Source organism: Uranotaenia lowii, chromosome 1, assembly GCF_029784155.1.
Source record: "Uranotaenia lowii strain MFRU-FL chromosome 1, ASM2978415v1, whole genome shotgun sequence".
NCBI lineage: Eukaryota > Metazoa > Arthropoda > Insecta > Diptera > Culicidae > Uranotaenia > Uranotaenia lowii.
Genome location: NC_073691.1, coordinates 169684614 through 169712572, shown reverse-complemented (window position 1 = coordinate 169712572; position 27959 = coordinate 169684614). Strand labels below are relative to the sequence as shown.

The following is a 27959-nucleotide window of genomic DNA, read 5'->3' as shown; positions in this document are numbered from 1 at the left end:
AACTGGTCGACAAACATGGTCGATTTCGAGGTTAATGTTCCCAAAACTGAAAAGTGTTTGTGAAACAACCAGCATAATATCACGAACACTACTAGCGGCAAATAGGACTATTCCAAAATTGAACATAAGCATATTAAAGTGCATTTTAAACCCCCCGGAACGAGGGGTACAAGTGAAAAATTCAATTATCGAGAAATGTTGACCTTTTCTGTCAGTAGATGGTGTTAAGGTTTGTTTAAAGATCGTCCGTTGGCATTTATATGCAAAATTTCAAGAGCTGGGTATCTTTGAATATATTATTTTTGCCTACACGATTTGGTGGATTGCAATCTGTGCGCCATTTGACGGTGGCTTGTATTAATGCCCCGAGTAATTATCCTACACGTTTTTGTATTCCTGTTCAGCAAATTAGGGATTGAAGTTTGTTCATTTGAAACGAAATCGGTCATCGGGAGGTTTTTGTGAAATGTCCCAAGTACATGGATTGTGATAACACTAATTGCACGGTTTGACTTGTTTTTTTTTTCAGTAGCTTTATTTAAAATTCCTAAATAAAATATAAATACTTACGTTGGGTAAACAATTTAATAAGTGAACTATACAAGAAATATTTGTATAAAGACAATTTATTAGCCTTCAATTACAACAGATTCCCGCTCCGCATTCGCGCTCTAGGATCACACTTCATTAGTACACTTTGCTCTGAACTTAAAGTTTCTATCAAATTATCGTCACTTTTGTAAATATATTTGTTTATGTATATTTTTATCAACAGAGGCTTCTAAGTTTCAACTTCTGATCCCGTCGTAACTTCTGATGCACATGTAATAACGGATTACTTTATTATCCTCTACAGTTTAATATCGATCGCATAACGTACGAAAAAAAATCTTTACAAACATGCATTTTTATGTTCAAATCCTTACTAGATCTCAGCTACGTAGATTGCATTCCTTGCCCTTGGTGTCCATGACTAACCGGCACGTAAGTATGTTCCGCTAAGCTATGTGTATGTATATAGTAAGACATCTACTTGTAGGTGGTCGACGGGGGCCACCCTTACTTATTCATGATGTGAAAGATCAGCTCGAAGACTATCTGCTGATCCAGGTGCAGATTGTTGGCCTGATGATTTAGCGTCCCGATGAGCTGATTATCCAACGCGTTCATGTACAGAGGACCCAGCTTGCTGAACTGACTTCCAGCCTCGTATGAAACCTAGCAGGTGAAAACAATTTACATTTTACAATCGTAATTCAGCATTGAATACTTAGTATTTAAAAAAAAAACTTCACTACAAAAAAAGTGTTACATTTTTGTAATGTTGCAATGTTTGGGCAAATTTTAATGACAATCTGTCAAAAGTTTTTGAGGTAGCTACACAAATCAGACTCTACTCCAATAATAAACTTCCTTGCAGGCAGACTTGTAAACCATCGACATTTTCTCTGACAGTCGCACAGCCTGCTTTTATCAGTATCATTGTTCGTGCCATCAAACGAATGCGACCGAAGACTTGCCGAACAGTCGACTACCATCAAACGAAACGACATTCATTCTTCTTTGTGTGATTGTCGAACGAAATTTCGTGTCTTGGTACACGAGAGGGATAATTTGATGGTCAAACGACCATCATTCCCGACCAGTTTACGACATCGCCTATCTCTTTCACGCAACAGAACTTACAGACTCAATAAGCAAATGCAATCTTTTCTATTCACTCCCTCCTGTTGAAAAAAAATTCGTCACTCTGCAGCGCCGGGTGATGTTTTTATGTGTTGGTCGAACAATGTGGAATGATTATCTCGATTATCTACGCAAGAGGGATGACAGTCAAACGACTAACCACAAAAAAGATCAAAATTTCGTTTGACATTTTTTTGCTCTCCGATAAAACGATTGCGCTCTCCACGATTGTCACGAACGATGTGTGGTGGTTGTCTCCGGAAAAATTCAAACGATGGTGACCACTTACAAGCCTGCTTGCAGGTGGAATAATCGGTTTAAATCTATGCCGGACCGGTTTTAACAAATTTTCTAATAAATAACTTTCATTGTCCTCCCAGCGCAACCGCTTTGTATGTGTCTGAAAGTAACCAAATAAAACATATCCCAAGCAACCTAAAGTCCCATATCTTCTTAAGCTCGTGCCTCCAAAGTTCGAATTTCGCTGAACAAAGGTTTTTAAGGGAATTGGTACCGAATTTTCTCGAATGTGAGCATGAAAGTTACAAAAGGTTCCTCAAATAGCCTTCTATGAACTTTGAGTTCCAAGAAGTTTTTCATATAGCCTTTTTGTGACATGTCAATCACATCTATTCAGTATAAAAGATACAAATCGGGTCTTAAATAGCCTTCTATGGACTTGAAGTTTCAAGAAGTTCCTCAAATAGCTTTTTTTTGCGACATGATAATCGCATTCTTTCAGTATAAAAGTTACAATCTAGGTCTCAAATAGCCTTCTATGGACTTGAAGTTCCAAGAAGTTTCTCAAATAGCCTTCTATAGACTTGAACTTCCAAGAAGTGCCTCAAATAGCATTTTTGTGACATGTCATTCTCATCCATTCAGTATAAAAGATACAAATTAGATCTCAAATAGCCTTCCATGGACTCGAAGTTCCAAGAATTTCCTCAAATAGCCTTTTTGGGACATGAATTGTGAACAAACATCACAAAAGGGCATATAATCAATAAATCGTTTTTCATAGCTTGGAAACGGTTGAAATGTATAATTTATATTACAATTTCAACACAGAACAACTTAAAGCTAACTCGCAAAGAATTGTTTTTGAAAAGAGTAATTTTTTTTACTGAAAAAAATCGTCCAACTGTATTTACTCACCACGATTTATCGCACATTGAAAGTCAGTTGAAGCAAATCATGAATTAAATATCAAGATAAACTCAAGAATTCGTATAATTTGGCTAGTGGTGATCAAAGTAAGAGAGGAGAGGAGATTTTTTTTATTTTTGCTGATTAAACGATTATTTGTAGGTTGAACAGAAGGCTGTTCAAATCTGTTATGGAACTTCATAGTTTCAATAAGAACTTAAATTTTGGGCTGAATAAAACGATTTTCAGCACTTTGATTATGCTGTTTAAGCTGTGTATGACCTTTTTAACGAGACTTTTGGTTGCTTGGGCATTACTAAAAAAAATTAATTGAAAAAATATATAACTATATCTGACATCACAAAAGTGTGTTAAAATAGTTTTTAAATTGAACATTTCAATTTATATAATAACTTTATTAAATACTGCAGAACATTCTGCTCATAAAATATCTAAAGCTATTTTTGATTTATAATTTCTCACAATTTCGTCAAATTCCTGAATTTTTTATGAACTGGAATGAAATAAAACAAAACCATATGTACCTTTTTGCAGAAGTCAAAATTACCCACAGTCTTCAAAAAAGGCCTTTGGTTTAACCTTATTAATTAATTGGAAAAATGTAAATTTTGTAGCCTTGTGCTATCAGAAATTATTCCCATGATTTTCAAATGAAATCTTCAAAAACGACCAAATCATAAGGTGGTTCGTACCAGTTGAGTATTTTGACGTTGAACGATGCCTACACTCCTTTCTAACTGCGCCGAAAAAGCTGAATGTACCTAACTTTTTCTAATGGGGCAGACCTGACCAATCGATGGTCAAAACCTCATAACTTTTTCAAATGAAATCCTACTGGTTTGAAGTCTTCTGAAAAGTAGTTCATCTTATCAAAATCTTCAATTTGATGTAATTTTTATCCATCTAAAGTCTGCTTCATTTAGTATTGGAACACAACCAATTGCGTGTAGTTCAGTCATTTATTAACGAATTCATAATTTTTTTTTCATACAAATGTGCATTTTCTTTACTCTTTCATAAAAAAAAATTAAAAAAATTATTCTTGCTGTTTCGAAGAAATTCTCGTACTTTTCCCGTAATACGGCACATTAGGCGGCGCACACCCTTTTCGTCCACCGTTTTGGCGATTTGATTCCACCAGTTCTTCATTTGAGTCATGTTCCTAACAAGTTTTCCCTTTGCCTCAAGCCTCCGCTTCGTGATTGCCCAGTATTTCTCTATCGGCCGGAACTGGGGGCAGTTTGGGGGGTTGAGGTCCTTCGGTATTACGCTGACCCCGTTCGTTGCGTACCATTCCATAACCGTTTTGCTGTAATGGCAGCTTGCGAGGTCCGGCCAAAACATTACTGGACGGTCGTGGGCACGAATAAACGGCAGAATCCGTTTCTGTAGGCACTCTTTTTTGTAGACTTCTGATGTCATTGTCTTGTCAGTGAGAAAGACTTTGGTTTTCTGTCCACAACTGCATATCCCCTTCCAAATCATGTACTTGCGGGCGAATTTATCCGCAAACACGAACTTAAATTTTGCAGGTACATCCCCCCGAGCCGTCGCCAAATAAAATTTTTGACCAGGGATTTGCCCAAAGTCCGCCTTCACGTAGGTCTCATCGTCCATCAGAATACATCCGTCGAACTTGGTCAGCACTTGGTCGTACAGCTTTCGAGCACGGATTCTGGCCACATTGTTCTGCTTCAGCGTCCGATTTGGCTGTTTGCTGGCTCGGAATGACCTTATTCCTTCCCGGAGACGAATTCGTCGCACCGTACTGAGAGCGGCCTGGAACTTATTGGCCAAATCGCGGTCTGAAAGATAGGGATTCCTCTTGACGGCCTTGATGACTTTCCCACGCAGTTTCCGGTCGACAGTTCCACTCCGACGCTTCGAATGCGGCTTCCGAGCCGTCGTCAATGTTTCCTTGTACTGCTTGATAACACGCCATACGGTATTTCTGGGCATTTTAAGCTGTTTAGCTAGCTTCGATGCCGACAACAATGGATTTTCAAAAAAACTGTGCACAATTTGATCTCTCCGTTCGGCTTCCATGGCGGTTGTTTACAAAATGCTATCGTTTGGAATTATGACATAAATACATGGTGAAAGGTAATGAATTTCCCGACACGTAGGTGAAAAAAGTTTTCAAATCCGTCCACTAGGAGCGCCACAATGAGCAAAAGAATTTGTTCCAATATTAAATGAAGCAGACTTTAGATGTTGTGAAACTTGATCTAGATAACTTTATTTAGCAGATTTTCCTTATCAACTCGAAGGCTACTCAGTCGATCGGTGTGAAAATGATCATGTAAGGGTTTTAGGACCGTTAATAATTTAAATGATGCTTTAAGATCCCTTCCCTCACAAGAATAGGGGGTCCCCATACAAAAGGTTACCTGAATATCCAATCTCTTTTCTGGAAGAAGGAGATTTCATAGAAATGATACCAAATTTCTACATTTCAAAAAACTAACCAAGCAACCACAAAAGATCTAACAACTGGTAGGAACCTGACAAAGAAAAAATCAAGATCAATTGAACCAAATTGAACCGAATTTGACCTCTGAGGATTTGGGGGTACCGGAAATCGTTTATTATGGTGGCTTAAAACTCATTCCATCTATGAAAGGAATGCTTCCTTACAAATTAAATATGAAAATATGAAAGGAATTTTGTTCTAAGTGTCATGTCAGTGTGATCAGTGATAACAGATAATAAAGCCATAAACTCATATTGGTACCTTATATAAGTAGCTAATGGATCAAGAAGGCTGTTACTCAAAATGACAGCAAAAAACATGGTTGCATTGTTTTTTTTTTTTAATATTCAAAAATTCAGTGTGTAAATAGTTTCTATTTTATTTTTGAGTAAAAGATCTCTACATTTTATAGAAAAAAAATGTTGAATAAAAAATTAAGTTAGTTAACAGATAGGTACTAAACATCTGACCGAAAAAAATTTGAGAAGGTTATAGAAAATTCATATTCCAAAGAATCTTATCTGCTTGTTTGTAGATAAATATAACTTTTAAAAACCGAAACAGTATGATCAAACTAAGGGGAAAATAAATTTTGAAAAAAAAAAATAATTTTAAGAATTTCAAATTCGATTGTGTTCAAATTTTTCTAGCAAAAACTAGCAAAAACAAAATAAATCAAAAGCAATTCCACAAGTACAATTGTCCAAAAACATGTTTCACCAAAACGTGAATAACTTTTGAATAGGCAAAAAGTGGCAACTAGTTTTTGGTTTGTTGGATAGCTGAGACTTCCTTTTAAATGTTCGAGTAGAAATGAGAGCGTGGTAACGTGGGGTAACATGTTTTCCAGATGCCAGAATATGATGGAAATTCGTAATTTTTTAACCTTCTACGTTTATGCTCGTGAAAAATACGTCCACGCTTGTCCACGGAGAAGGGGGTAGGGGTTTATGTCATGTCCACGTGGACATACATGCTTTCGAATTTTTTTCCAAAGGTGAATAAATATTAAGATGTTTAAATCAAAATCTTAAAATGGCATACCTTTCCAGTTAAAGTTTAAACAAAAAGTAGCTACTTGAAAGCAAGTTATAAATATAATAATTGAAAAATTTTCTTATTTTTCTTTTCTTATTCTTATTTACATTTTTCTTATTCGGTTATACAAAATCAGCAATTTCTATATAACAAAAAGCAAAAAGTAGTGTTTTCTAACTGTCAAATTAAGGGTATTTAATATAAAAAAAAACTTTTTCATATGTGTCCACGTGGACATCCGGGGAGGGGGGTAGGGGTTTGCCAAATGTCCACGCTTGTCCACGGAGGGGGAGGAGGGGGTCAAAAATCCCATTTGTCTGTCTACGTGGTATCTGAACGGCCCCTAATACAGATAAAAAAGACTCAGTCCACTCTCTGCTTTCAAGATGATCAGTCGTATTTTCAAGAGTGTGCTAGTTTCCGACCAAGAAGCATTTTTTAATAGATGCTTGAAAAAGTGAAGCAGGGATGAGTCCTTCAGACGGACCATTCCCGATCTGAGGGTTTACATGATTTTACGTTTTAAACCAGGTAATACAGGTCAAAATTAGAAGCAAGGACCAAGGTAGGAAGCGTTTTACGTTGACCGCTTTAAAAAATGGCTCGCCGATTGAAATTGGTCTTCAACCAGAGCTTAACTTTCGCAAATTTATTGTACACAGCAAAAAATTTCTAAAAGTATACGGAATCTAAAACACGAGAGATCTATTTTTTTACAAGTGTAATTTGAAAAAGATGTAATTTTAAACTGTTTTTGATTTATTTTTGACTGATTTTGGAAAAATAGTGTACAAATACACTCTTACGGTATAAATTTACATGGCCTGATCTAGAAATTAATCCGTAGAGTAAAATTACATCGACAATAATGTAAAATCGGACTGATCGATTGTTTTTTCTATTTTCGCTAGGTAATTAACTTTGAATAGAGATTGTGTTTATTTGAGTGGCTGAAAATTCTGTAACAAACATTGTTATCAGGTGTTCTGAAAAGCTTAAGCTTTGCTGTCGCTTAACCAGCACGAACGGTTCTTGGAAATCAACGGTAGAAAGCAGTTCCACCGTAACACCGGGAGACGGAGACGGAAACTCCAACATCGTGGTGAATCCTCTAAACTGGTAGGTAGACATGAATTAAAAATACAGATATTAAACAATTATCTTTTCATTACAGAAACGGCAGATTCTTGCAGTGGTTTGGATCGACGGGATCGACTAACGGTCTTGTCCTGAAGGAATTCAAAAATAGAAGACGTTGACCGCAGTAGGAACATTCCGGATAGGACATAATCGCATTTTCAAATTTGATCTGTCCGTTAGCAACCTGTGTTTTTTTGTGTTAAATATTTTTTTGATTTTATAATAAACAGCTGCGAAGCGTTTTATGTTTTCCGTAAGAAATAATCTGAGCATTGATTAAATATAGCAGACATAAACAATAATAATTATTCATCGTTAAAAATTACACCCATATGTATTTTTACACGACCGTGGAAGCTCTTCGATTGCGTGCATCTGTTTCGATCTAAATTTACACTCGTCGATGTAATTTTATATCGAAAACGGTGTTCCGTTTTCGTGCATCGTTTTCGATCTAAAATTACACGATTTTTTCTTGCTGTGTATTTTGAAATGAATCAGGCAGTGTTCCGAAAATCAATCAAAACAAACACTCAGGATGCGTTTCCTGTTGGAAACATTCTGATTGTATAATGGAATAGCACCCCTCGCAACTGCTTCGCCTGACTGGTATGCAATCTCGATCAGCGCTCCTATCAGCTATGCAAACCGAGTCGCATCATTTAGAATCATCGGTTTAGCAAACATCGCATATCGGAGATGAGTGAGATACAAACTGATCCATTCTGAATGTAGCTCACTCAGTATCTGCCTGAATTATAAGAAATTCAAAAATATTTTTTGCAGGACGAGAAAAATCAAACAGTTGTGCGGGACACCATAAATTCTCAGTAATTTCAGTCATCCGTCACGACAGTTTAATAAGAGAACTTGTAAAAATTGAAAAACACGGCGAAAGTGAACATCTTTCCCTCAAAAACACAACTACAATTTGATTTTGATCATACTGATGTTAAAAAACGTTATAACAACAAATAAATTTATTAATTTGCTATGTTTCAAATCAAACAAAATACGCTAATGATCGGTTTCATGTATCACTCACTCACTGCCTGATCCATTCACTCCTGATCGAAGACCAACATGATTCGCCATATGCATTACGAATTGGTGAGATTCCAATTAGATGATGGTGCTGGACTGTTTTGACAGCAAGCATCGTGCGAGGTGATCTGTATTTTAGCGATGAATTGAACGATCGATGACCGGGTAGGTCCAGTAGCAATCAATAACGAAACCCGACCGCTGTACGTTCAGGTGCGAAGTGCATTCAGAAACATTCATTGAAAATGAGTGATTTTCGGAACACTGGAAGCAGGTAATACGGAAAAAAAATTTAGGTTTTGGGCTTGCTCCCAATGTTTTCCGCATAACGAAAGAGACACCAGTGGGTATCGTTAACACACCAACTCTTGTCACCAAGCCCTGTGTTAGATCTGATATCCTCTTAGGAAGAGAATCATTTCCCATTCCTGCCCCCATCCCGTGCCGATCGAGAATGTAGAAGATGAGCACACTGTTGCCGACAACTTTTCTATTTTGACCCGTTCACGAAGCGCAAACAGCAATTAAGTTTATTCTCACTCCTCTCCCCTTCCTAAATCCTAAGCTGTCTTCGTCCCTTCTCCTAAATTCAGTTTATATTATTGACCCTCGGCCAAATTAAACTTGTAAAAAGTAACGACCTTAAAAAAAAAATAATTTGAATTAAAAAAAAGACTCACATTTTCGGCATCCAACATGATCCGCAAACCAATTTTAAGAAATCCATTCGAAGCCAGAAGATCGAGGAAGGCCACCAGTGCCATGCACGCACTCCTCGCCACCTGTTCCGAGAGCTTCGACATGTTGATAGGGTCCCCAGGATGATTGGAATCTTCATCACCCTGGTTTAAAAATGAAAACTGTTAGAAATCGACATATGAACTAGAAATCAACCTTACAAACCTTTATAATGAAGACCTCAGTCCATCGCATGATGTGATTGGCGTTTGAATAATCTGTTCCTCGGTGCACCCTTATGCTTGGAATTCCGTCCATAGGTTTTTTATCGATCGGAGATACAACCCTATCAATAAGCCGAGAAATCTTAGTACTTACACAAACATTGTAATGGCTCAAGCCCATTATTAGGCTGCCCTTACCCTACGTTGAAATTAAGATCATTTTCAGTCCATTCAATGCTGACGATCTCCTTCTGGTTGTCGTCACCTTCTACCGGTCCGCACACGATCCGATAATCTTTCATGTTCAGCAGTGCCTCCTTGATTTCGGCCATCTTAGCCGGAGAAACCTGTACCATCAAACCATCCTCTACGATGCTACATTTCCCGAGCAGTCCACTGTTGGCCTTGAGAACGCCATTGACTACCAGGAAACTAGCTCCGGTCACTGAAAATGAGAACCAATTGTTAGTTTCTGTGAAAGTCTGTTGAGCTCAAAAGTACCTTTTCGTGGTTGACCTTCAATGTTGATCGCCTGGGTTGAATACTGGGTAGCCTCCGGACATCCGGACTCTGTATTTTGAATGCAAACGAGATGACCATCTGCTACTTTGCTGAAATTACCTCCCAACGCTAGCGTTTGTTCACTGGATCCGGCTAGAATTTTCATAAACTGCTCGAACCGATTCCGCGGAATGAGAATGCTTGTTTTCCGGTCCTCAATGTGAATCATCATGCCTCGGATGGTTGGAATGGTGAAAGAATAGTTCCTAAAGTCCGCCAGAAGGTTTATCACCGTTTGAGCTATCTCAACGTATACTGATTCCCGATCTCGGACGCTCACATGAGGGCTGGGATAGTATCGATAGAGTGCCCCTAGCCTTAGCATTAGCCTCAAGGGAAGAATCTTGGCCCATGGAACCTCCCATCGATGGATTAACACGCCCACCAAGTAAGGAGAGTCGGGGATGATAACATTTTGCATGCACTGATACGTTGGTCGAATGAACAAAAATCCGCCGTGATTTTTCGACCCTAGGAAGTTGGACTTCTTGGATGGACTGAAGCCCAGCTCCGAAACCGTATTACCACTATCGGCATCTTCGTAGATCTCGTTCAAATGTACAAATATATCTTTGGGAAGCTGCTTGGAATCTCCCAGTTCCAGCAAAATTACGATCTCATCCTGGCCAACGAAGTGCATTCCTCGGGTCGTAAAGTTGATCACAGTCTTGTTGACGCAGCAACTCAACTCTACGATCGTGACTAGCACGTGGAAGTTGCTCTGTAGTGCAAAGGTAAGCGTTCCATCACGCAAACTGGCCAGCAGGGAGGCGTCGTTTTCTATGTCAATATATTTGGTTTCCTTAACCGTCACCTGTTTCACTATCGGGGGCAACTTGTTCTCTTCGGAAGGAATGAGGGATTGTTTTTCACTGGGAATTGCGGGGGCATTTTCTGAAAGAAATGTTATGCATGATTCCGATAGAGTTCTAACAAAGTGAGAAAAACAGTTGTTATCCATGTCACGCGGATAAAAAAATCTACAAGCTGTTATGAATATTCGCATGATTGGTTGGCTCTTCCGCATCACTGATTTTAATGAACAATTTCGCTGAATCAACATCGATATCTACGAAAAATAGAATTGTTGTAAAGTTAGTCAAATCAACTTTACAAAAATTTTATTTCTAGATTTCTGAACTGCTGATCGTAGATATACTTTCTAACAGTCAGTTCTGTAGTGTCACTCACTGATATAAGACTAGACCTTAAATTTTATTCTTCCAACATTGATATTTTAAACTGAACAATAGACTGCCCCAAACTTGTATGGGAAACTCAAAACCTGTAAAATGTTATGCGCTGCATGCTAACATTGATCCTAGGCCTAGTGCAAGATCTCATGCCAAATTTGGGCCAGATAGGATCACGGGAAGGGGTCGCTCAACGAGCCTGAAGTTTGTATGGGATTTTGGGACATTTTTTTCGGGAGAAACATGAAAAACCAGTTTTTCATGGATAACTTAGGTTTCCTTCGGCCGATTTCTTTTGAAAACGGGTTTTCTTAAAGCCCAAATTATGAAAAATATTTTATTCGAAGACTGTATATCGATTCGAGTTAAAATAAAAAAGTTATGAGACTTGAAGCGAGCTAACTTTATTAAAGGTGGTACCTGAAACGGGTTAACTTTGATCACATTACTGAATTTTTCCACATTATCATCAATAACTTAGTCTATAGTTTGAATTTTTTAAAACTGTTTTTTACGTTTGAAAGCCTACGTTTGAAAGTTTTCTACGTTTGAAAGATGATATCAAAAAGTATTTAGAAGCAGACGGGTTGTTTAATGTGAAAGAACAACTTTTATTATTTGTATATGTACAGTTAAAGTGTTATTTTTATAGTATTTTAATGATAAATTTTTGATATTTAAAAAGGATGGACATTTTTTAAGAGTAAGCCCTTATTGGACAAATGGATAGGAATCCTATCAAATGGTTAACTTTGAAAAAAAAAAAATTAAAATGAAAATAGTCGGAGGGCCTAGGGGAATGTGTGAAGGTAAATTTAATTTGTATTTTGAATCTAAACCTATTTAGCAATTATTATAATTTATGCCTCTTGATGTATGCAGCATCATAGTTTTTTTCGATTATAAATGTTTTTAAAAGAAAACGTTAAAAAGCAAGGTGAAATTATTAAATTAGAATTTGTAAACAATTATGAAGGTGTTTTGTGGAGAATAAAAAAAGCTTCAGAATAGTTTTTAGTGACTGTTGTATGGAAGATCTGTGTAAAGTGAAACGTGAGACGGCTGTTTGAAGTAAAACCACAGAGAACAGACGTACAAGCTAGTCCACGAAACTTGTGTAAAATATCCAACGACCGTTTTGACCCAATTTTTATTTTTTTGGCTGGGCCACCAGATGTCTCCAAACACACAAAAGGGAACTGTCAAAACCAAACTGAGAAAAAAATAAAATTTTGTCAGTTTTGAACAGGTCGTATCAACTGTTGGCATGTTTAAATAAATTGTTTTTGAAGTTTTGTAAAATTTTCGTCACGTTGCATAATGGAAAATATATTTTAAAATTTAATCCCTCTTTCCCTCAAACTAGAAAGTACTAAATTTTGAACAATGGGATGTAAAAGTGAGTCTTGAAAGTAACCCGCTTCGAGATGTCTAGAATTGGTTCTGATGGGTAAGACAAATCGTAAAGAATGTACCTAATTGACTGGAGATAGCCGATTCATCGTCTGACGATAAACGTCCAAGAAGTGCAAAAATGTATTTCAAAACTGTTAGTTATTTTGACTGCCTCAGTAGAGCAATAATAAAGGAAGTGAAATTCTGTCTATTCAAAAGTAACTCTTATTGCATTTATCTAGCAACAAATTAAACCCGCCTATTCTAGAGCGGCATTAGCATAATTACTAATGTGTTCATATACGATAAGCCTTTTCGAAAACTGGCACTTGAAAATTTGTTTTGTAACTTTTGAACGGCGCAATAGATGGCACTGTTTCAAGTCAAGTTTCAACGTATTTTTTGGATACCAGCATTTGAATTTTTACACACTTTTTTGAAGATTTTTTGTTCGAGCTTGTACGTCTGTTCTCTGTGGTAAAACGTGATACATGAGACACGAAGCATGAGAAATGAAAAGTGAGACTAAAGACATAAAAAGGAATGAGACTGGGCTTATCCTGTTGTCTCACTTTTCACTTCTCGTGCCTCACGTCTCATTTCTCAAGCTTAAAGCATGGATCACGCAAAATCTGGACGCACGTCTATCCGCCTTGCCAGGTAATTTTTTTGACGTTTCGGAGTTAGGACAAATGTATGGCCGTTTTCAAAAGCTTTCCAAAAGCTCCCTAACTAATCGAAACTTTTCTATGGAGGACATGGTGTCGCTAGTGTTTGCTTAATAACTCCCATCTCGGAGCAATGTAAATATAGGGTTTTTATTGCACTTCAAAGGAAAAATGCGAAAAAAATTATTTCGATGATTTTTTGATGAAATTTCGAACTTTTCGTCTAGAACCACTCATCATAGTTTGGACACCCTATTCACTGCCCTCAGCAGCCATTTTGTTCCACAATCTCTTCATCTCTGTTGCATCCCGAGTCGTCCTACCATTCTTGTTCATCTTCTGCTTGACAATTGCCCAACATTTTTCGATAGGACGGAATTGAGGGCAATTGGGTGGGTTGATGTCCTTTTCGACAAAATCCACCCGTTGGCCCAATACCACTGTAGTAGGTATCTCTTTGCCGTAGTGGCACCATGCCCAATCTGGCGAAAACATTACTGGTCCTTTGTGAGATCTATTGTACGAAAAAAAAACGTTTTTTAAGGCACTCCTCCTTGTACATTTCGGAGTCCATGGTCTTGTTGTATGTATGTATGTATGGTTCCCCCATCGGTAGCAAGGTCCTGCCTATGTCTGTGTGGCTCGGCCTTCGAATTAATTCTAGGGCTTCCACGGCCGATGGTTCGTCGAAAAAAGGCATCCAACCCTCAGAAACCTACAATGGTTGGCAACCCACTCCGCTTGTAATGGTTTCTTCAGGTTATCCCCAGATGCATTCCTTCTAAAAAATTATAATTATTGGATCTGTAACATAAGGAATAATGTTATACAGTAAAGGATGAAATATAATAATAAGAGCATATAATGGTGTAATCAAATAGTAAAAAAAACAATTGCATATAAAATAATAATTAAATAATGAAAATGTTTATGGAAGAAGATAATATAAACTATATTACGAAATTTTTTACGGTATTTTTTTTTTAAAAGGATACAGTCCTGCGAAGATACAATGATGTATCATTTCGATAACGCCGTTCGAGTTCACATTAACAGTCGTGCCACGAACGATCATCATTCAACACTACTTCTCATAGGGTTGGAGTACCTAAATGTGTGTCTGTGTGTTTCTATGTGTGAAGCGTGTTTTCTTTTCTTGTGTAGTATTATTATGTGTTTTGTGTTTAAATGATGGATTCTTTTTTCTTCTTTGTGTTTTTATTATAATCATTGAACAAGAATTTGATACAAGCAGAGTGACGAAAGGGTAAGTGGCAATTTTTCCCGATGCATTCCCATTTTAGAGCGTCTTGAGAGAATCGATCAACTACCTAATCTTTTTGTACTTTTCTCACTCACTATCTGATTGGGTACTTTCAGAGATTTCACTATCGCTAAACTTATATATCTGGTCCACTTTCTGCACGAATTTATCCCTGTCTTTTGCCAACTCTAACCAAACATCTTGACTTATATCATACCTTCGCATGTCCTGTTCTATTCCTGTATTGTACGTGAAACTCGGCCTACCTTTCTTCTTATTTTCGAACTTCAAATCTTTAGCTAATTTAAGCGGATGATCACTTTCTCTCCGTAAAATGTGACCAAAGTACTTTAACCTACCTGATCTAACCCTTCTGTTAATGGTTTTGCCCCTCAAAATTTTCCTGATATTAAACTTGTCTCCTTGTTTAATCCTGCAATTACTCAAAATCTCCAACAAAATTTGCTTCTCGAACCTTGCCAATTGCAACCTGTTTCTTTTCGTAAGCGTTGCCACCTTGGTTCCATAAAGCATTGAAGGAGCTATAACTGAATTATACATCAATTTTCCTAACTCTCCTGAAGGTTTGTAGGTTTTACAAAAATCTACTATCACTTTGGCTGCTTTCAGTGCATTCTGGCATCTTGGTCTAACGGTCTCAGGCCTATCTAGCTTTGATGTTAAATTAACTCCTAGATAACGAATTGAATTACAAACCTTATATGTACTTCCGTTTATCTCTATTTCCCTACAATGAGTTATACTAGCATCTGGCTCTCTTATAAGAACTTGACTTTTGTCCACATTGATTGCTAAGCCCACTACCTCCAGCTGCTCTTCTAGTGCCTTCATGATTTTAGCTATCTGATCTTTATTGTTAGCTAGAACAAGCAAATCATCTGCAAAAGCAAGTATGAACGGTAATTCGAAATTCCCTCGCCTGATTGTTTTTAACTCGGTAACCCTATTCTCGACCATGCGTAGCACTTTTTGCATAATTAGAATAAACAGGAACGGTGATAGAGGACAACCTTGCTTGATACCCTTTCTCCTAAATGTTTCTTCTGACCATTGATTCTGCCATAATATTCTCGTTTTTTCGTCTTTAATGCATGTCAAAACTCTGTGTGTTAAATGGGAAGGTACTTGAAGTTCTTTTAGTACTCTCTGTAACTCGTTCAACCTAACATTGTCAAAGGCCTTACTAATGTCCAATGCAGTCATCCATAATGGTCTACCACTATTCCAGTACTCCTCCATTGTTCTACGAGCTAGAAATATATTGTCTTCTGTTGATCTTCCTTCTAAAAACGCTGCTTGTCCTAGGTCTATCTCCTGTATAAACTGAGCCAACCGTTTTTTGAGCCATTTTGCGTACGGCTTATAAATTACATTACATAAGCTTATTCTGCGGTAATCATTGGCTGTTTTTGGCTGTCTAATCTTTGGTATGGGTATCTGAATTGATTTCATCATTTCTGACGGCAGTCTGTTTTCCCTCCATATCCTATCCCATATACACATTAGGTCATCTAAAGTTTCCTGATCTACATACTTGATTAATTCCATTCTCATTCCATCACTGCCTGCTGACTTTCCGTTACACTGACTCTTCAATATTACCTCCATTTCCTCTCTGCTTGGTGGCTCGGTTAGCGGACAGGTATCCTCTTCTTCTAAAATCTGTATCGCTGCCCCATTTTCTCCAGTTTTTAAAATATCATTCCAAGTTTTTAAGGGAATATCAATTTTCTTCTGACTTTTCTTCTTTTTGAACCTTTTCAGAAAAGCATAAGTTTTCCTCACCCTAACACCTACATCAAAGTCATTAATTTCCTTGAAAAATTTGGTGATTGATTTTTCTTCATGAGCCCTAACTGCTAACAAAAATTCAGTTTTCCTTTCTCTAGCTCTTAATTTATAAAAAGGTACATCTGAGAACTTATTTGCTAATCTTGTTGCCTGGTTAAGCTTTGCTAGAGCCCTCTTTCTTTTTGGTGTTAAAGGAGGTTTTGCTGATTTTAGCGTCTCCTTTGCTGCTTCCTTAATTCTTCCGGTCACTTCCTCAAAAACTTTATCTAAATCTTTTGAATTAATATCTACTATCCTCTCTCGCCGCTTTAACTCTCTATGGTATATTTCCCTGACTGAGTCGTACTTCAGCGCAGATGGTTCTAAAATTCTTTTCTTAGTATCTTCTTTCTTTTTGAGTGCTTTTCCATTACTATTTCTTACAATTGTCACTAAAAGTTTGTGGTCCGTCTCTAATCTAGTCCAATATCCTTTGATGCATCTAATTCTTAAGTCACTTTCAACCGGTTTCAAGACGTGGTCTATTTGACTGCATTTGTTTTTATTTCTCCAAGTTTCTGTTACATCTATACCTATCGTCGAAGAAATGTTCTTTAACCTGTGTAACTGCAAAAATATTTTGAATGCCTCTCCATTGTCGTTGTTTGATTTGAATCCTAATCTGTCCCCTATGTAGTGCTTTTCTTCTTTTTCTATCTCATCCGATCCTATTTGTGCGTTCCAGTCCCCCACCAATATCATCCTGCCCCTGAATCTTATCATATCTGCTATTGTTCCTATTTTAGCTAAAAACCTCTGTGGTTTATTGTTAGGCCCATGTACGTTAACTATCATTATCACCCTGCCATCGATCTCGAACTCACCACAGATTGCTCCATAGTCAATAACTTTTATTTCTCTTGGCTTAACCTCTGAGTCCTTTCTAACCAAAAACGCTAACCCTCTCGACTTATTCTGAGTTTGTTTTGCAATTCTCCAAGTGTAATTATTGGTTTCTATTTTTTCTCCTGCTGTATTCACTTCCTGTAGTGCGGCTATATCTATCTTGTGTGCCCTCAAAACCTGATCAATCTCTTCCCTTTTGTTTTGCTTACTACAACCACGTACATTCAGAGCCCCTATACGAATAACATTCTGGTTCTCCTGATTACCACTAAACTCTATCTCAATTTCCTTACTTTCTTCAATACAGATTTTACTACCTACCTGTACTACTTGTTGTTGCAATAGCTTTTCTGACTTTTCGACTGCGCAATCTTCGTTAATGTTAACACTGTTTTCTACTATTTCCCCTGACACTCTTATTATACTATCGTAATGGTTGTTGACTAAGTTTCCTGTATATAGCAAACGAATAACCTCCTGGGTCCTACTGTAATCGCCCACATAAATTACTTCCTCATTATCTTGATACACTGCTATCGTCTTATTAAAAATTTCTGAAATTACCACCATTGTTTCGTGACCTAACCATGTCCCATCCCTACGCACGTACTGTAAAAATGCCTCAAAACCTTCTTCTAAGCTCTCTACTAAAAATGGCTCGAATCTTTCTCTATTGCAATGTAAATATTCCGCAACAAGATTTCTGCAAATTTGAATTAACTTTCCATCAACGCGGTGATACTCGCCCTTCAATAGCTGATCCAGTATCGCTCGCAATAAACAATTACCATCGCCTTCTATTTCTTTCACTTCAAGATTATGACCTGAAATGGTTTTGTTATAAATCGTTCTAGCATATGCATTGCCCCTCACGTTTTCTTTCCAGTTCAAAATCATTCTAACCTTACCCTCAAAGCCATGTACCTTTTTTCTTTCTTCTTCTATTTCAACTTCATAACTGTCCTCCTTATCTTGCTCTATATTATAACTGTAAAAACTGAACCCATTATAAAACAACGACACTTCTACTGGATACTTATTGCAACCAAACACCCATACCATCTCATTCACAAAATGTACCGTTATTCTCGTTTCCAATCTTGCCGTCAACCACTCCAATTTAGCACTAATCGACCAGTCTATCTGCTTCTCTATTTCATTCCTCCCTTCTGCTGTGGATTTCCAACGTGCGATCTCCTGCTCCCTCCAAAGAAATGATATGGACGGTTCTAAAACTTTTTGTAAATTTTGCAGCTGATGAGCTACACAATTTACTAAGTTTAGCAAACCATTTTCTATTGGAGCAATTTTCGAATGCCAAAAATCCTCAACTCCATCATCCGCCGCATTAAAATCCACCCATTCATCCATCTTAATCACACTCGCAAACATTCCATCCTTATCATACCACAGCACTATTTTACTTTCCGCTTTCGCGTTATTCTTGCTTTCAAAAATTTCGTCTGGAAAATTCTGCTGCATAACCACTACATTTACGCTCATCAGGTTTGCTAGTTCATTCCATTCATACCCCGTCGGCTCTCCCTGATTGAACACCTGTCGTATGAAAAAACCTTCCAACAGCATTAATCTCTCTTTCAATCTATCCAGCTGGTTCTCGTGCGCTAAACGACAGAGCTGATGTTCCACAGCCTCTCGCAAGTCATTTTCTCTCCCAGTGGACTCTCTTACAATCAATCTCCTATTTCTATAATTGCTCTCTTTCACTGAAAACTCTACACTCATTTTATCCTCCTCTAACCTTCCTATTACCTCACGTCTGACTGGCTCACTGCGTGTAGACATCCGATCCATTCTCTCAATTCCTCTTATTTGGACTCAGCTAATAAATCTATGATTGCCACTTACCTCTTTCCTCCCTCGCACCGGCGCGCGGCGTATGAAAATTTTAATGCTAGAATTAATGCTATTCCCGGAAAAGCCAGCCAAGAACACTTCACAGCACTTTTCTTTGAAATCTATTTCCACTGTATCACCTTCTTTTCGGAAATAGAAAACACTTCGAAGGACTTTTCGAGCCTGATTCAAGGATCGTTGCCCTCCCTCTTAAATCTCTCGCTCTAGCACAATTTTTGGCTCCCCACAATGGCCGACCCACAGCCTGAAAATTGCACCTTGAGCCACACTTCAACTGCGTTTTACAGCCCACCAAATTAACCAACTAAAAAAACTCCAACTTAAGGAACTTTTAATAACTCCCGTCAACTAAACCACTACACTTCTGGAACACCGTTTAATCGCCAATCCAACGAAAACAACCAAAATGAAACGCCTCAAAACTCGGAAGCAACCGCACTCGCACGCCAACCGAAAGAGGACGTTTCGGAGTCCATGGTCTTGTTTTTCACAAAACCGGGGTTTTTCGTCCGCAGCTGCAAATACCTTGCCAGATCAAACACTTTCTTGCCAACTTATCGGCAAAAACGAATTTGAACTTGGCGGGGACATCACCCCGACCAGTGGCTTTGTAACATTTTTGGCCGAGAAGCCACCCAAAATCAGATTTAACGATTTCTGAACCAGACCTCGTCGAATTTTTGACGTGGGTGTCCAAAATTAATTTTCGCCTCGCGGCTTCCATTGCGTGTAACTTTATTGGAACAAAACGAATCGTTATGAAATTTTCAGCACTGATAGAGGAAACATTTCCGAACAAAGTACTGTCAAAACATTCCAGATCCGACAACTAGGAGCGCTATGGTATAATAAACAGTGCGTCCAGATTTTGGATGATCCATGCTTTATCCGATTTAAATTGACTTTATACGACATTTTATACGATCTTTTTACTATGCAGTTGGAATTGCGATTCGCAACACCATTGTAAACGACTTAAGCTATCATTTCTGATATACGATTTCATGTTTGCTGTGTAATAGTCTTGTCCAGGCTTCCGAAAAGTACTGCCGAACGTCAGTATTCTGAACGTCGCACAAGCTTTCCGAAGATTTCTTCCCCGACAGTTTTAAAAGGAGCGGTCGTACAATGTACAACGATGCCTTGTATTACTTCATGCAAAAGTTTGTTTGTGGGTATGAAAGCTTTTTAGGCTCCGTGAAAGTTTGGGAATACCTTCGTGACAGTTTTCAATGCGATGAATTTCGCATGACAGTACTGCTAATTTCGTCCGACTGTAGCCGAGGCCCGAGATTCGCTTTGCATTATCATCCACGCTCGGGCCGAGTTAATTTTGAATTAACGAACGTATGAACTTTTCTTCTGCTTGAAGCTCAAGCTAGCTACTGCGGCTGGCTATCCTTACGTTCCTATTAGTTGGTGGACACGCATTAATTGATGCGTGTTGTTTTCCAAACTGAAATTGGGTGTCTTTTCAGAGCATTAAGTTAAAGATTTCAGATTGAGATATGAGATTTTAGATTTCAGATACAAATTCGTATTTCAGATCAAGATTTCAGATTCAGATTTAGGATTTAAACTTTATTTTTGAATTTCAGACTGAGATTACAGATTTCAGATTGAGATTTCAGATTCAAATTTAAGGATCATATTTGAGATTCGGATTTCCGAATCAGATTTTAGATTTCTGATTCTTATTTCAGATTCTGATTTCAGTCAGGCGCGGTCCTGGCACTTTGGGGGGGGGGGGGGAGGGGGGGAGTGTGGTAGGGTACACAGCAAATTTTTTTTTGCTGGAAACCAGCAAAATTTTGCTGGTTTTTGTCCCGCTGACTTCCAGCAAAATTTCCAGCAATATCGATTGCTGGAAAAATCAGCAAACATCAATGCTGGTTTCCAGCAATTCAAATTGCTGGAAATCAGCAATCCAGATTGCTGGAAACTAGCTATTTCAATCAAAGCATTCGGCTGTATTTGGTATCAAATTTATTTTTCAAATCAAATTTAAATATTGAAACTGGCTGTGCACATGATAAGTAATAAACAACATATTTTTCTTCCATTTTTTTATTATGAATTAAATGAATTAGCAGAGACATATGTTTTGTCAATAAGGTACACCGGGGCAAGTGCAAACGGTTTTCACCATAGTTCAACTTTCACATGTCCTAGAAAAATATGTAAATCTTCAAAAATTATCAATTCTCGTTCGTTGCATCATTAAAATGGTTCTCAACAAATTCCCGTAGAAAGTGAAAATTTAAAAAATGTTGGTAAAAAGTAACGGCACTTTTGTGAAAAAATTTCTAAGTTTGCACTTGCCCCGTTTATGGGGGCAAGTGCAAACGCAATGTTTTTTCCAAACTTATTCAAAGATGCGTCAGTGTATCGTTACTAAAACGAATTTAATACATGTTCCGGTATGTTTTATCAACTTTTTTTGATGTATTTGCTGTTTTTCTGCTATATTAATTACTTTTTGGAACTTCAGTTTTGCTGACTGTTGTTTGAAGCAAAAGACCTTCATTTGCCAAGGCAATACGGAATTTTGAATACCCGCTTCAGATACAACACTTTGGATACCCTTTCTGACCACTCTAATATAATGCTGAACCATTTTTTAGATAATTTTTTTTTTAATGTCTGATATTACATGGCTTAAAGGTGCGTTTGCACTTACCCCGGTAGTGTCGTTTGCACTTGCCCCGCAGTGTGGGTTGACAGGAGTGAATATTGTTTTCACAATTTTTAGGGTCTACTGAAAATTTATCATAAATTTTCTGCTTTCACCTGAATATCAGTCCCAAACACTCACCTTTCGACGAAAAATCGGATTTGAATGCCCTTTTTTGTAGCCAAAAAAAGCAAAACAAAAACACATTTTTCATGTCTAGTACGTACTTGATTTCGTGTGTAATCAAACAGTGCCGTGTTTTAAGTGAATAATTGAAAGAAAGTTTAGTTTATCTATGTCAGATTGTTGGTTTGGACAACAACAACAACTTCTAGAAGAAGAAATATTTTTTTAATTTTTTTGTAACAGAGGAAAGTTGATCGTTTGCACTTGCCCCGAGTTTGCACTTGCCCCGGTGTACCTTATACCAATACCGCCTCCGGGGTGGCAGCTTTGTGCCAATGTGATAATCATCCGCCACCTGAAATAGAGATTCGATTAATACCTTTCATGAATCTGATAAATCCATTTTCCAATACAAACTCACCCTTGACTTGATGTCTGGTTGCTAGAATATAGAGGAAAATGAAAAAATAGTATTAACATAAACAAAATTCGTGAAAAAGAGTCTTACCTTGCTTCAGCGTACGAAAACAAACAGACTCCAATTTGACAACTCGATTGCTGATTTTCCAGCAAACTAGACCGATTGCTGGAAAGTCCAGCAATTTGAAAACCGATTGCTGATTTTCCAGCAAAAATGACAAGAACACAGCCGAATGCTGAAAAATCCAGCAATAAGAAAATCGATTGCTGGTTTCCAGCAAAAATTTGGATTGCTGAACGTTTCCAGCAATTTTTTTTGCTGGAAACCGAGGCAAAAATTTACAGTGTATGGTGTGTTGATGTAAGAAAATTTCAAAAATCGGCCAATAAAACCAACTGTAATATCTAATGAAAAAGGGCTCATACTGTGAGGGGGGAAGTGGGTCCTGCATACTGGCCCCCTTTTCCTCCAATTTGATCTCATTGAACTAAATCAGAAATATTTTGAAAATTTTCAAAATTTGACAAGAAATCAAATCTTTTTTAACCCACCAGAAGAGGCAGAGTGAATCCACAAATCGAGAAGAAATGTGTTAAGCTTTTATTATTATCAAATGAGCACAACTCTGTTCGAAGAATTGCCAAGAAACAGAAAATTTCCGTTGGGACCGTCCAAAACATAAAACGAATGAACCACATTAAGATCTACAGGAAGCAGAGACATCCTAAACGAAGCGCAAAGCAGCGATGTCGGAGACTGGATACGATTTTGAAGAATCAAAGTAACCGTTACATTTTGATGGACGATGAAACTTATTGCAAACTGGACACAGCCGCTCTTCCTGGGCCGCAATTTTTCCACGCAATTGTTGGTAGGGAGGTACCTCATGATAAGCGATCCATTGAAATCGAAAAGTTTGGCAAAAAAGTGCTTGTTTGGCAAGCTATCTGCTCTTGCGGAGAAAGAAGATCATTTCACAACAGGTACCATCAATGGTGAAAATTATCATAAGGAATGCATCGAAAAACGCCTTGTTCCTCTTTATCGTCATCATACAAGCCCACCATTGTTCTGGCCTGACCTTGCTTCCGCACACTACGCTTCAGCTACTCTCAAACTACTGAAATCCATTAAGATATGTCTTGTTGAGAAAGAGGACAATCCGCCAAATTGTCCTGAGCTGCGCCCGGTAGAGCTTTACAGGGCAATCATCAAGGGCAATCTTCGGGAGGATGGTAGAGAAGCGCACTCCATCGACGAGTTCAAGAAAATGTGGACAAAAGCCAGCCGGAAACTGTAAAGAGGCTTATGAGGGAAGTTCGAGTAAAAGTGCATCCATTTTATCGTTGAAAACTATTGGTTTGGTTACAAAAAAAATTATATGGTTTAATTGGTAGTGCATATTATCGGTGTTTCATATAAAACGCAACATAAGGAAATAAACATTTTTATAACACTATGTTCAACAAGCAACCTAAAAAAAGTAAACTATCTACTTAATTTGATCAACGAACTACATACCGCCAACGGGTGTTTGCACGCGTCCTTTGCGTTTATCGGCACCGCCAGGAATCGAGGGGGAAGTTTTAGGTTGCGCATCCCAGTTTTCGTCCAGTTCGGTAAGATCGCACCCGGGCCTGATGCCATCGCTGAAGATAACCGTTTTGCCGTTCTTTCCGGAACGGGGAGCCCCGGCACGCTTGAGCACTCCCACCGGAACCATTACCGATATCGGCGATTGCGGCTGACCACTGACCTGCTGGAAGGGAGACACGGTGGAACAGTATTCCATCGGATTGTTTGGATTGGGCTGACGCAATCCGGATGCCCCGGCTGCCACCGCAAATTGCGAACCGTACTGTGCCTCCTCGAGGGCTTGCTGCTGTTTATTGAGAATGATATCACAGGAGATGCAGATCCTTGCCTCAGCATCGCCGAGGTATTCCAGTTTGGCTTTCAAACAACAGCAACCGGAACAGAGCAGCTGACCACATGCCCGACAGTGATGGCGTCGTTTGATGAGAGAGAATTTTTGATTGCACTGCATGCAAAAGTTGGTGTAATTGTCCGGCACCCAGTAGGGGGGAATTTTGCCGAGCTGAGCCTGAGCGCTGCTCAGAACAATGGATGGATCGTGACCTCCGACGGCGCCTTCTAGCATCATGTCTTCGTTAGGTTCACTGGGAGGCGCCGATGGTGGAGGAACTGTCGTAACCGATGGTGCAAAGTCATCGGAACTAGTGGATGACAAAGTAAGGCCCTGATCGGAATCAATCTCATGCGAAACGGATGATGGTGGAGTATGGCCTGGGGAGCTTTGTCTATTTTGCGTGTTGCTTTCAGGATGGGTCGATAGTTCCAGCGAGTTAGGTCGTGGCAGCACTGCTCGATCGGTCCCCAAGTGTCTCTGGATAATTGGTTCTGTCTGGTTAAATTGTTGATCTGTGTCTCCAGTGATAGCAATGATTTCTTCTGCCAACGGTACATGCTCTCGCGCCACTGCTGATTCTGTCTCGGTGGAGTCGATAAACCTGATTTCACTACCGTCATCGACATTTTCTGGATTGGTGAACTCAGGAACATCGTTATCGGCAATGTCATCGGCCACTATGCTTGAGGCTATATTTGTATTGCTAGCAGCATTCATGGCAGCTAGATCGTTAAACTCAAGAGTCGATGCCTGTGATATAAGATCGTCTTCATTGTCTCCCTTATTTGATTCCGGTACACTTTCATCGCTCCTGGTGTCAATACTATTGTGGCTGCCGATACTCATAGTATCTTTCTTATCTTTTACTTCAACCATTTCTTCTTTCACTTCCTCCACGATAGCTGGTTGCTCCTCGACCGCTATAAAGGAAGGGGTCACATTTGACACCGGCACGATATTCTGTTGTATGTCATATTCTTCCAATTCCTGCAAATAGCTTTCTAGTTCGGTGTCAGAAACGTCATCCATTGTAGATTCGAAACCAACCACTTTGCGGACTTCGGTACGATCTTCTTCCAAAACTTCCGGTTGAGCTAACATAGCATCTTCCTTTCGAATTAGTTCTCCAATCGCTCGGGGTACTTCTTCGTGAATCTTTTCTACCTGCCCAGCACTGGTGAGGTCCACTGCTACGATCGAAGATATCGATGAAATACCTTGAATCAATATCAGAGAACAGTTTTAAATTCATAAGTTGCGAAACAGTCAAATTAATTCATACCTTCTAAGTTAATCACATCGTTGCTCAGCGTATCCGAGTACAAACTGTTTTTGTAGGAAAACGCTGAGGTATCTTGTTGCTCCGCCGTCGTTCCCGATGTCGGTTTAGTCTGTGCCACTTGACTCAGCTGCTGGTCCTCGTTGGTACTTGCCACCGTTGTATTGTCCGACGAGTTCAATATATAATCTCCGGCACTGATTGAAAGCCCCTCGTTCAATCGCTCATGAACGTCCCTTGCTGCTCCTTCCTCTTCACCATCGCTGGTAGAAGTTGATGATGAAGAAAAGCTGCTGTTGCTGCTACTGTTTCGACGTCGTCTTCTCGCTTGTGCCGCAGTTTCTTCCTCGGAGCTGTTCGAAATGGGCGAAGTCGAGCCAAGTCCACCGCCTACAGAGGACGACGATCGAGATTCCGTAGAAATTGACGATGAGCTGGAAGGTGAAATCAGTGGTTTACTATCCGGTCCGCCGGCATTTTTCTCCCCGAGCGAGATAGATTGTTTGGCATGCCCTCCACCATCCGATTGTAGGAGCTTTTCCTGCAATTCCGTCCCCGCATTGACGTACTCGTTAAGGCTGGAAAATACGGTCGACACGTTTACTACATTTGTTTTCAGTTTGCTTTTTTCTGCAGCTCCGGCGAATGCAGGATTTGTGAAGCCGTTCTCGTGTACGATCGGGCCAACGGTTTGCAGCTGAGGGTTCGTGTTTGAAGATGCTGTATCTTGTTCATTCTGCTGCATATTCGAAGAGGCATCTAGAAGAAAAAACGACGAAAATCGAATAACGTTAGTTTGTTTTATTATTGAAATATAATTTTCAATGCAAGAACATTCATTATGAAAATGAAAACCAACCAATTGTGCTTTCAATCGAGAAATTTCCAAAAATATACGATAAGTATACGAAGGTCATTGTTATAGTACAATGAGGTTTACAGCTTTAAAGCTCTTTATTTTTGACATTGGTAATAAAAATATTTAAATAAAAGTTGAACCGTGCTAACGCGCCAATGATGAAGAGCACCACGAATTTCAAGATTCTAAAGCATTGGAAAATCAGAAAAAAAAATATTTTCAAAATTCAAAATTTTAACTCATATGTCAACAAGCTTATATAAAATCGATAACAAACTGCTACGAGATTTGCGTAAAATCTTATTCGAGTACTTAAATTTACATTTAGTTTATTTTAATGGAGGAAAATTCGAGTTCGGCAGTACATATAACTTCATTGTTTCAAAAGAGAATAGAAATCAGAATTAAAAATTAAATTAAGCAGCAAACATATTTCCTAACACCGGAAATAAAAATTTTACTACAACCTTTGTAGCGATTCAATTCTTTTAAGCTGTCTGGCGAAATCTGCCAATGTCACGAGATTATATTGTTAAACAAATCACGCAATCAAGCTTCCGATGAGATGTTGATATTTTCTGATCAACAAATACATTAAAAAGAGTAAAATATCTTTCATTTATCTTAATACTATATACAAATAGAAATATGGGGCGGTTTGGTTGCATTTGCAAACAACGTTCTACATTTAGCTATAGACATTCGGAGCTGTTTACGTTTACATCACATGACCCTGAACCCATCACCCCCTTCCCAACTTTCTAGCAGGACGGCTCACGAAGACTGAAAAATTACTGTCAAACGTAACCAATGTCTAGAAGGAAGCTGCGCGGCCGTTGTTATTATTTTCTTTATTCCTTCCGAGAAATGTGACAAAGGGAGAACCGAAGTTTATTAGGCAAAGGTTAATTAGCACCGTTTAGTTCCCCGTTAAATTGTTTACCTGCTGGTCCATCGCCTATCTTGGAAATGGGTCGCACCGAGTGTACTACACTTGGCCGACATCCAGTGTGATCTTCGTCCAGCTCCAAATCATCCAGCACTTTATCGATATCCACCAAATCCATTGCGATAGCCGCTAACACCACGTCCCTGTCCTTTCTTTCCCAGGAACCTTTTTTTTCGATCAACACAATCCGGTTCCGGATGTTTATAGTTTCTTTTCCAGGACGTAGCAAAACCCTTCAGAATTTGATTCCCATCGGCTGCTGCGTCGGAGACTCGTTAAAAATCGATTGGATTCATCTGAATCGAATTGAAACGCCTGGAGTTTGTTTTTTTTTAACTTATCAATTCCGTAACTCATGAAGAAATTTAAAAAAAAAAATGCACTTCTTTTATTTGGTTTAGTTGTTTTCACGTTTTCTGTCCAATCCCGGAACCGGTTTGGTTCATCTTTTTGGTAACGAGAGCGGCAACCCCGTTGGAAACACGAGAATAGTGAAGCGGACCGAACTAACCGGATTTTACAGGGAAAAATCCGAATTGAAAATTATTTTCACTGGAATACCGAACGACGACGGAAAATTTTTGGCGATGTTAACAGCGAAAAAAATACTGC

General features: G+C 38.6%; 1 protein-coding gene across 1 annotated transcript; it reads right to left on the bottom strand.

Moving 5' to 3' along the window:
• Positions 1–529: 529 nt before the first annotated feature.
• LOC129748878 (zinc finger FYVE domain-containing protein 9) lies at positions 530–27959 on the bottom strand. Its single transcript, XM_055743697.1, has 8 exons — positions 27342–27959; positions 25543–26298; positions 23852–25477; positions 9955–10908; positions 9652–9898; positions 9455–9575; positions 9232–9393; positions 530–1218 (listed from the first exon to the last, which is right to left on the bottom strand). Exons 1-8 carry the CDS (start codon positions 27463–27465, stop codon positions 1060–1062), a joined length of 4149 nt encoding a protein of 1382 aa, XP_055599672.1. The 5' UTR covers positions 27466–27959; the 3' UTR covers positions 530–1059.

Excerpts from the sequence above, each read along its gene's own strand:
- LOC129748878 (XM_055743697.1), bottom strand. The coding sequence starts at position 27,465 with ATGGATTTGGTGGATATCGATAAAGTGCTGGATGATTTGGAGCTGGAC. Across the intron at positions 10,909-23,851 it reads CGTGCAAACACCCGTTGGCG|AAAATGCCCCCGCAATTCCC; the intron begins GTATGTAGTTCG and ends CATTTCTTTCAG. Across the intron at positions 9,899-9,954 it reads TGAAGGTCAACCACGAAAAG|TGACCGGAGCTAGTTTCCTG; the intron begins GTACTTTTGAGC and ends TCTCATTTTCAG.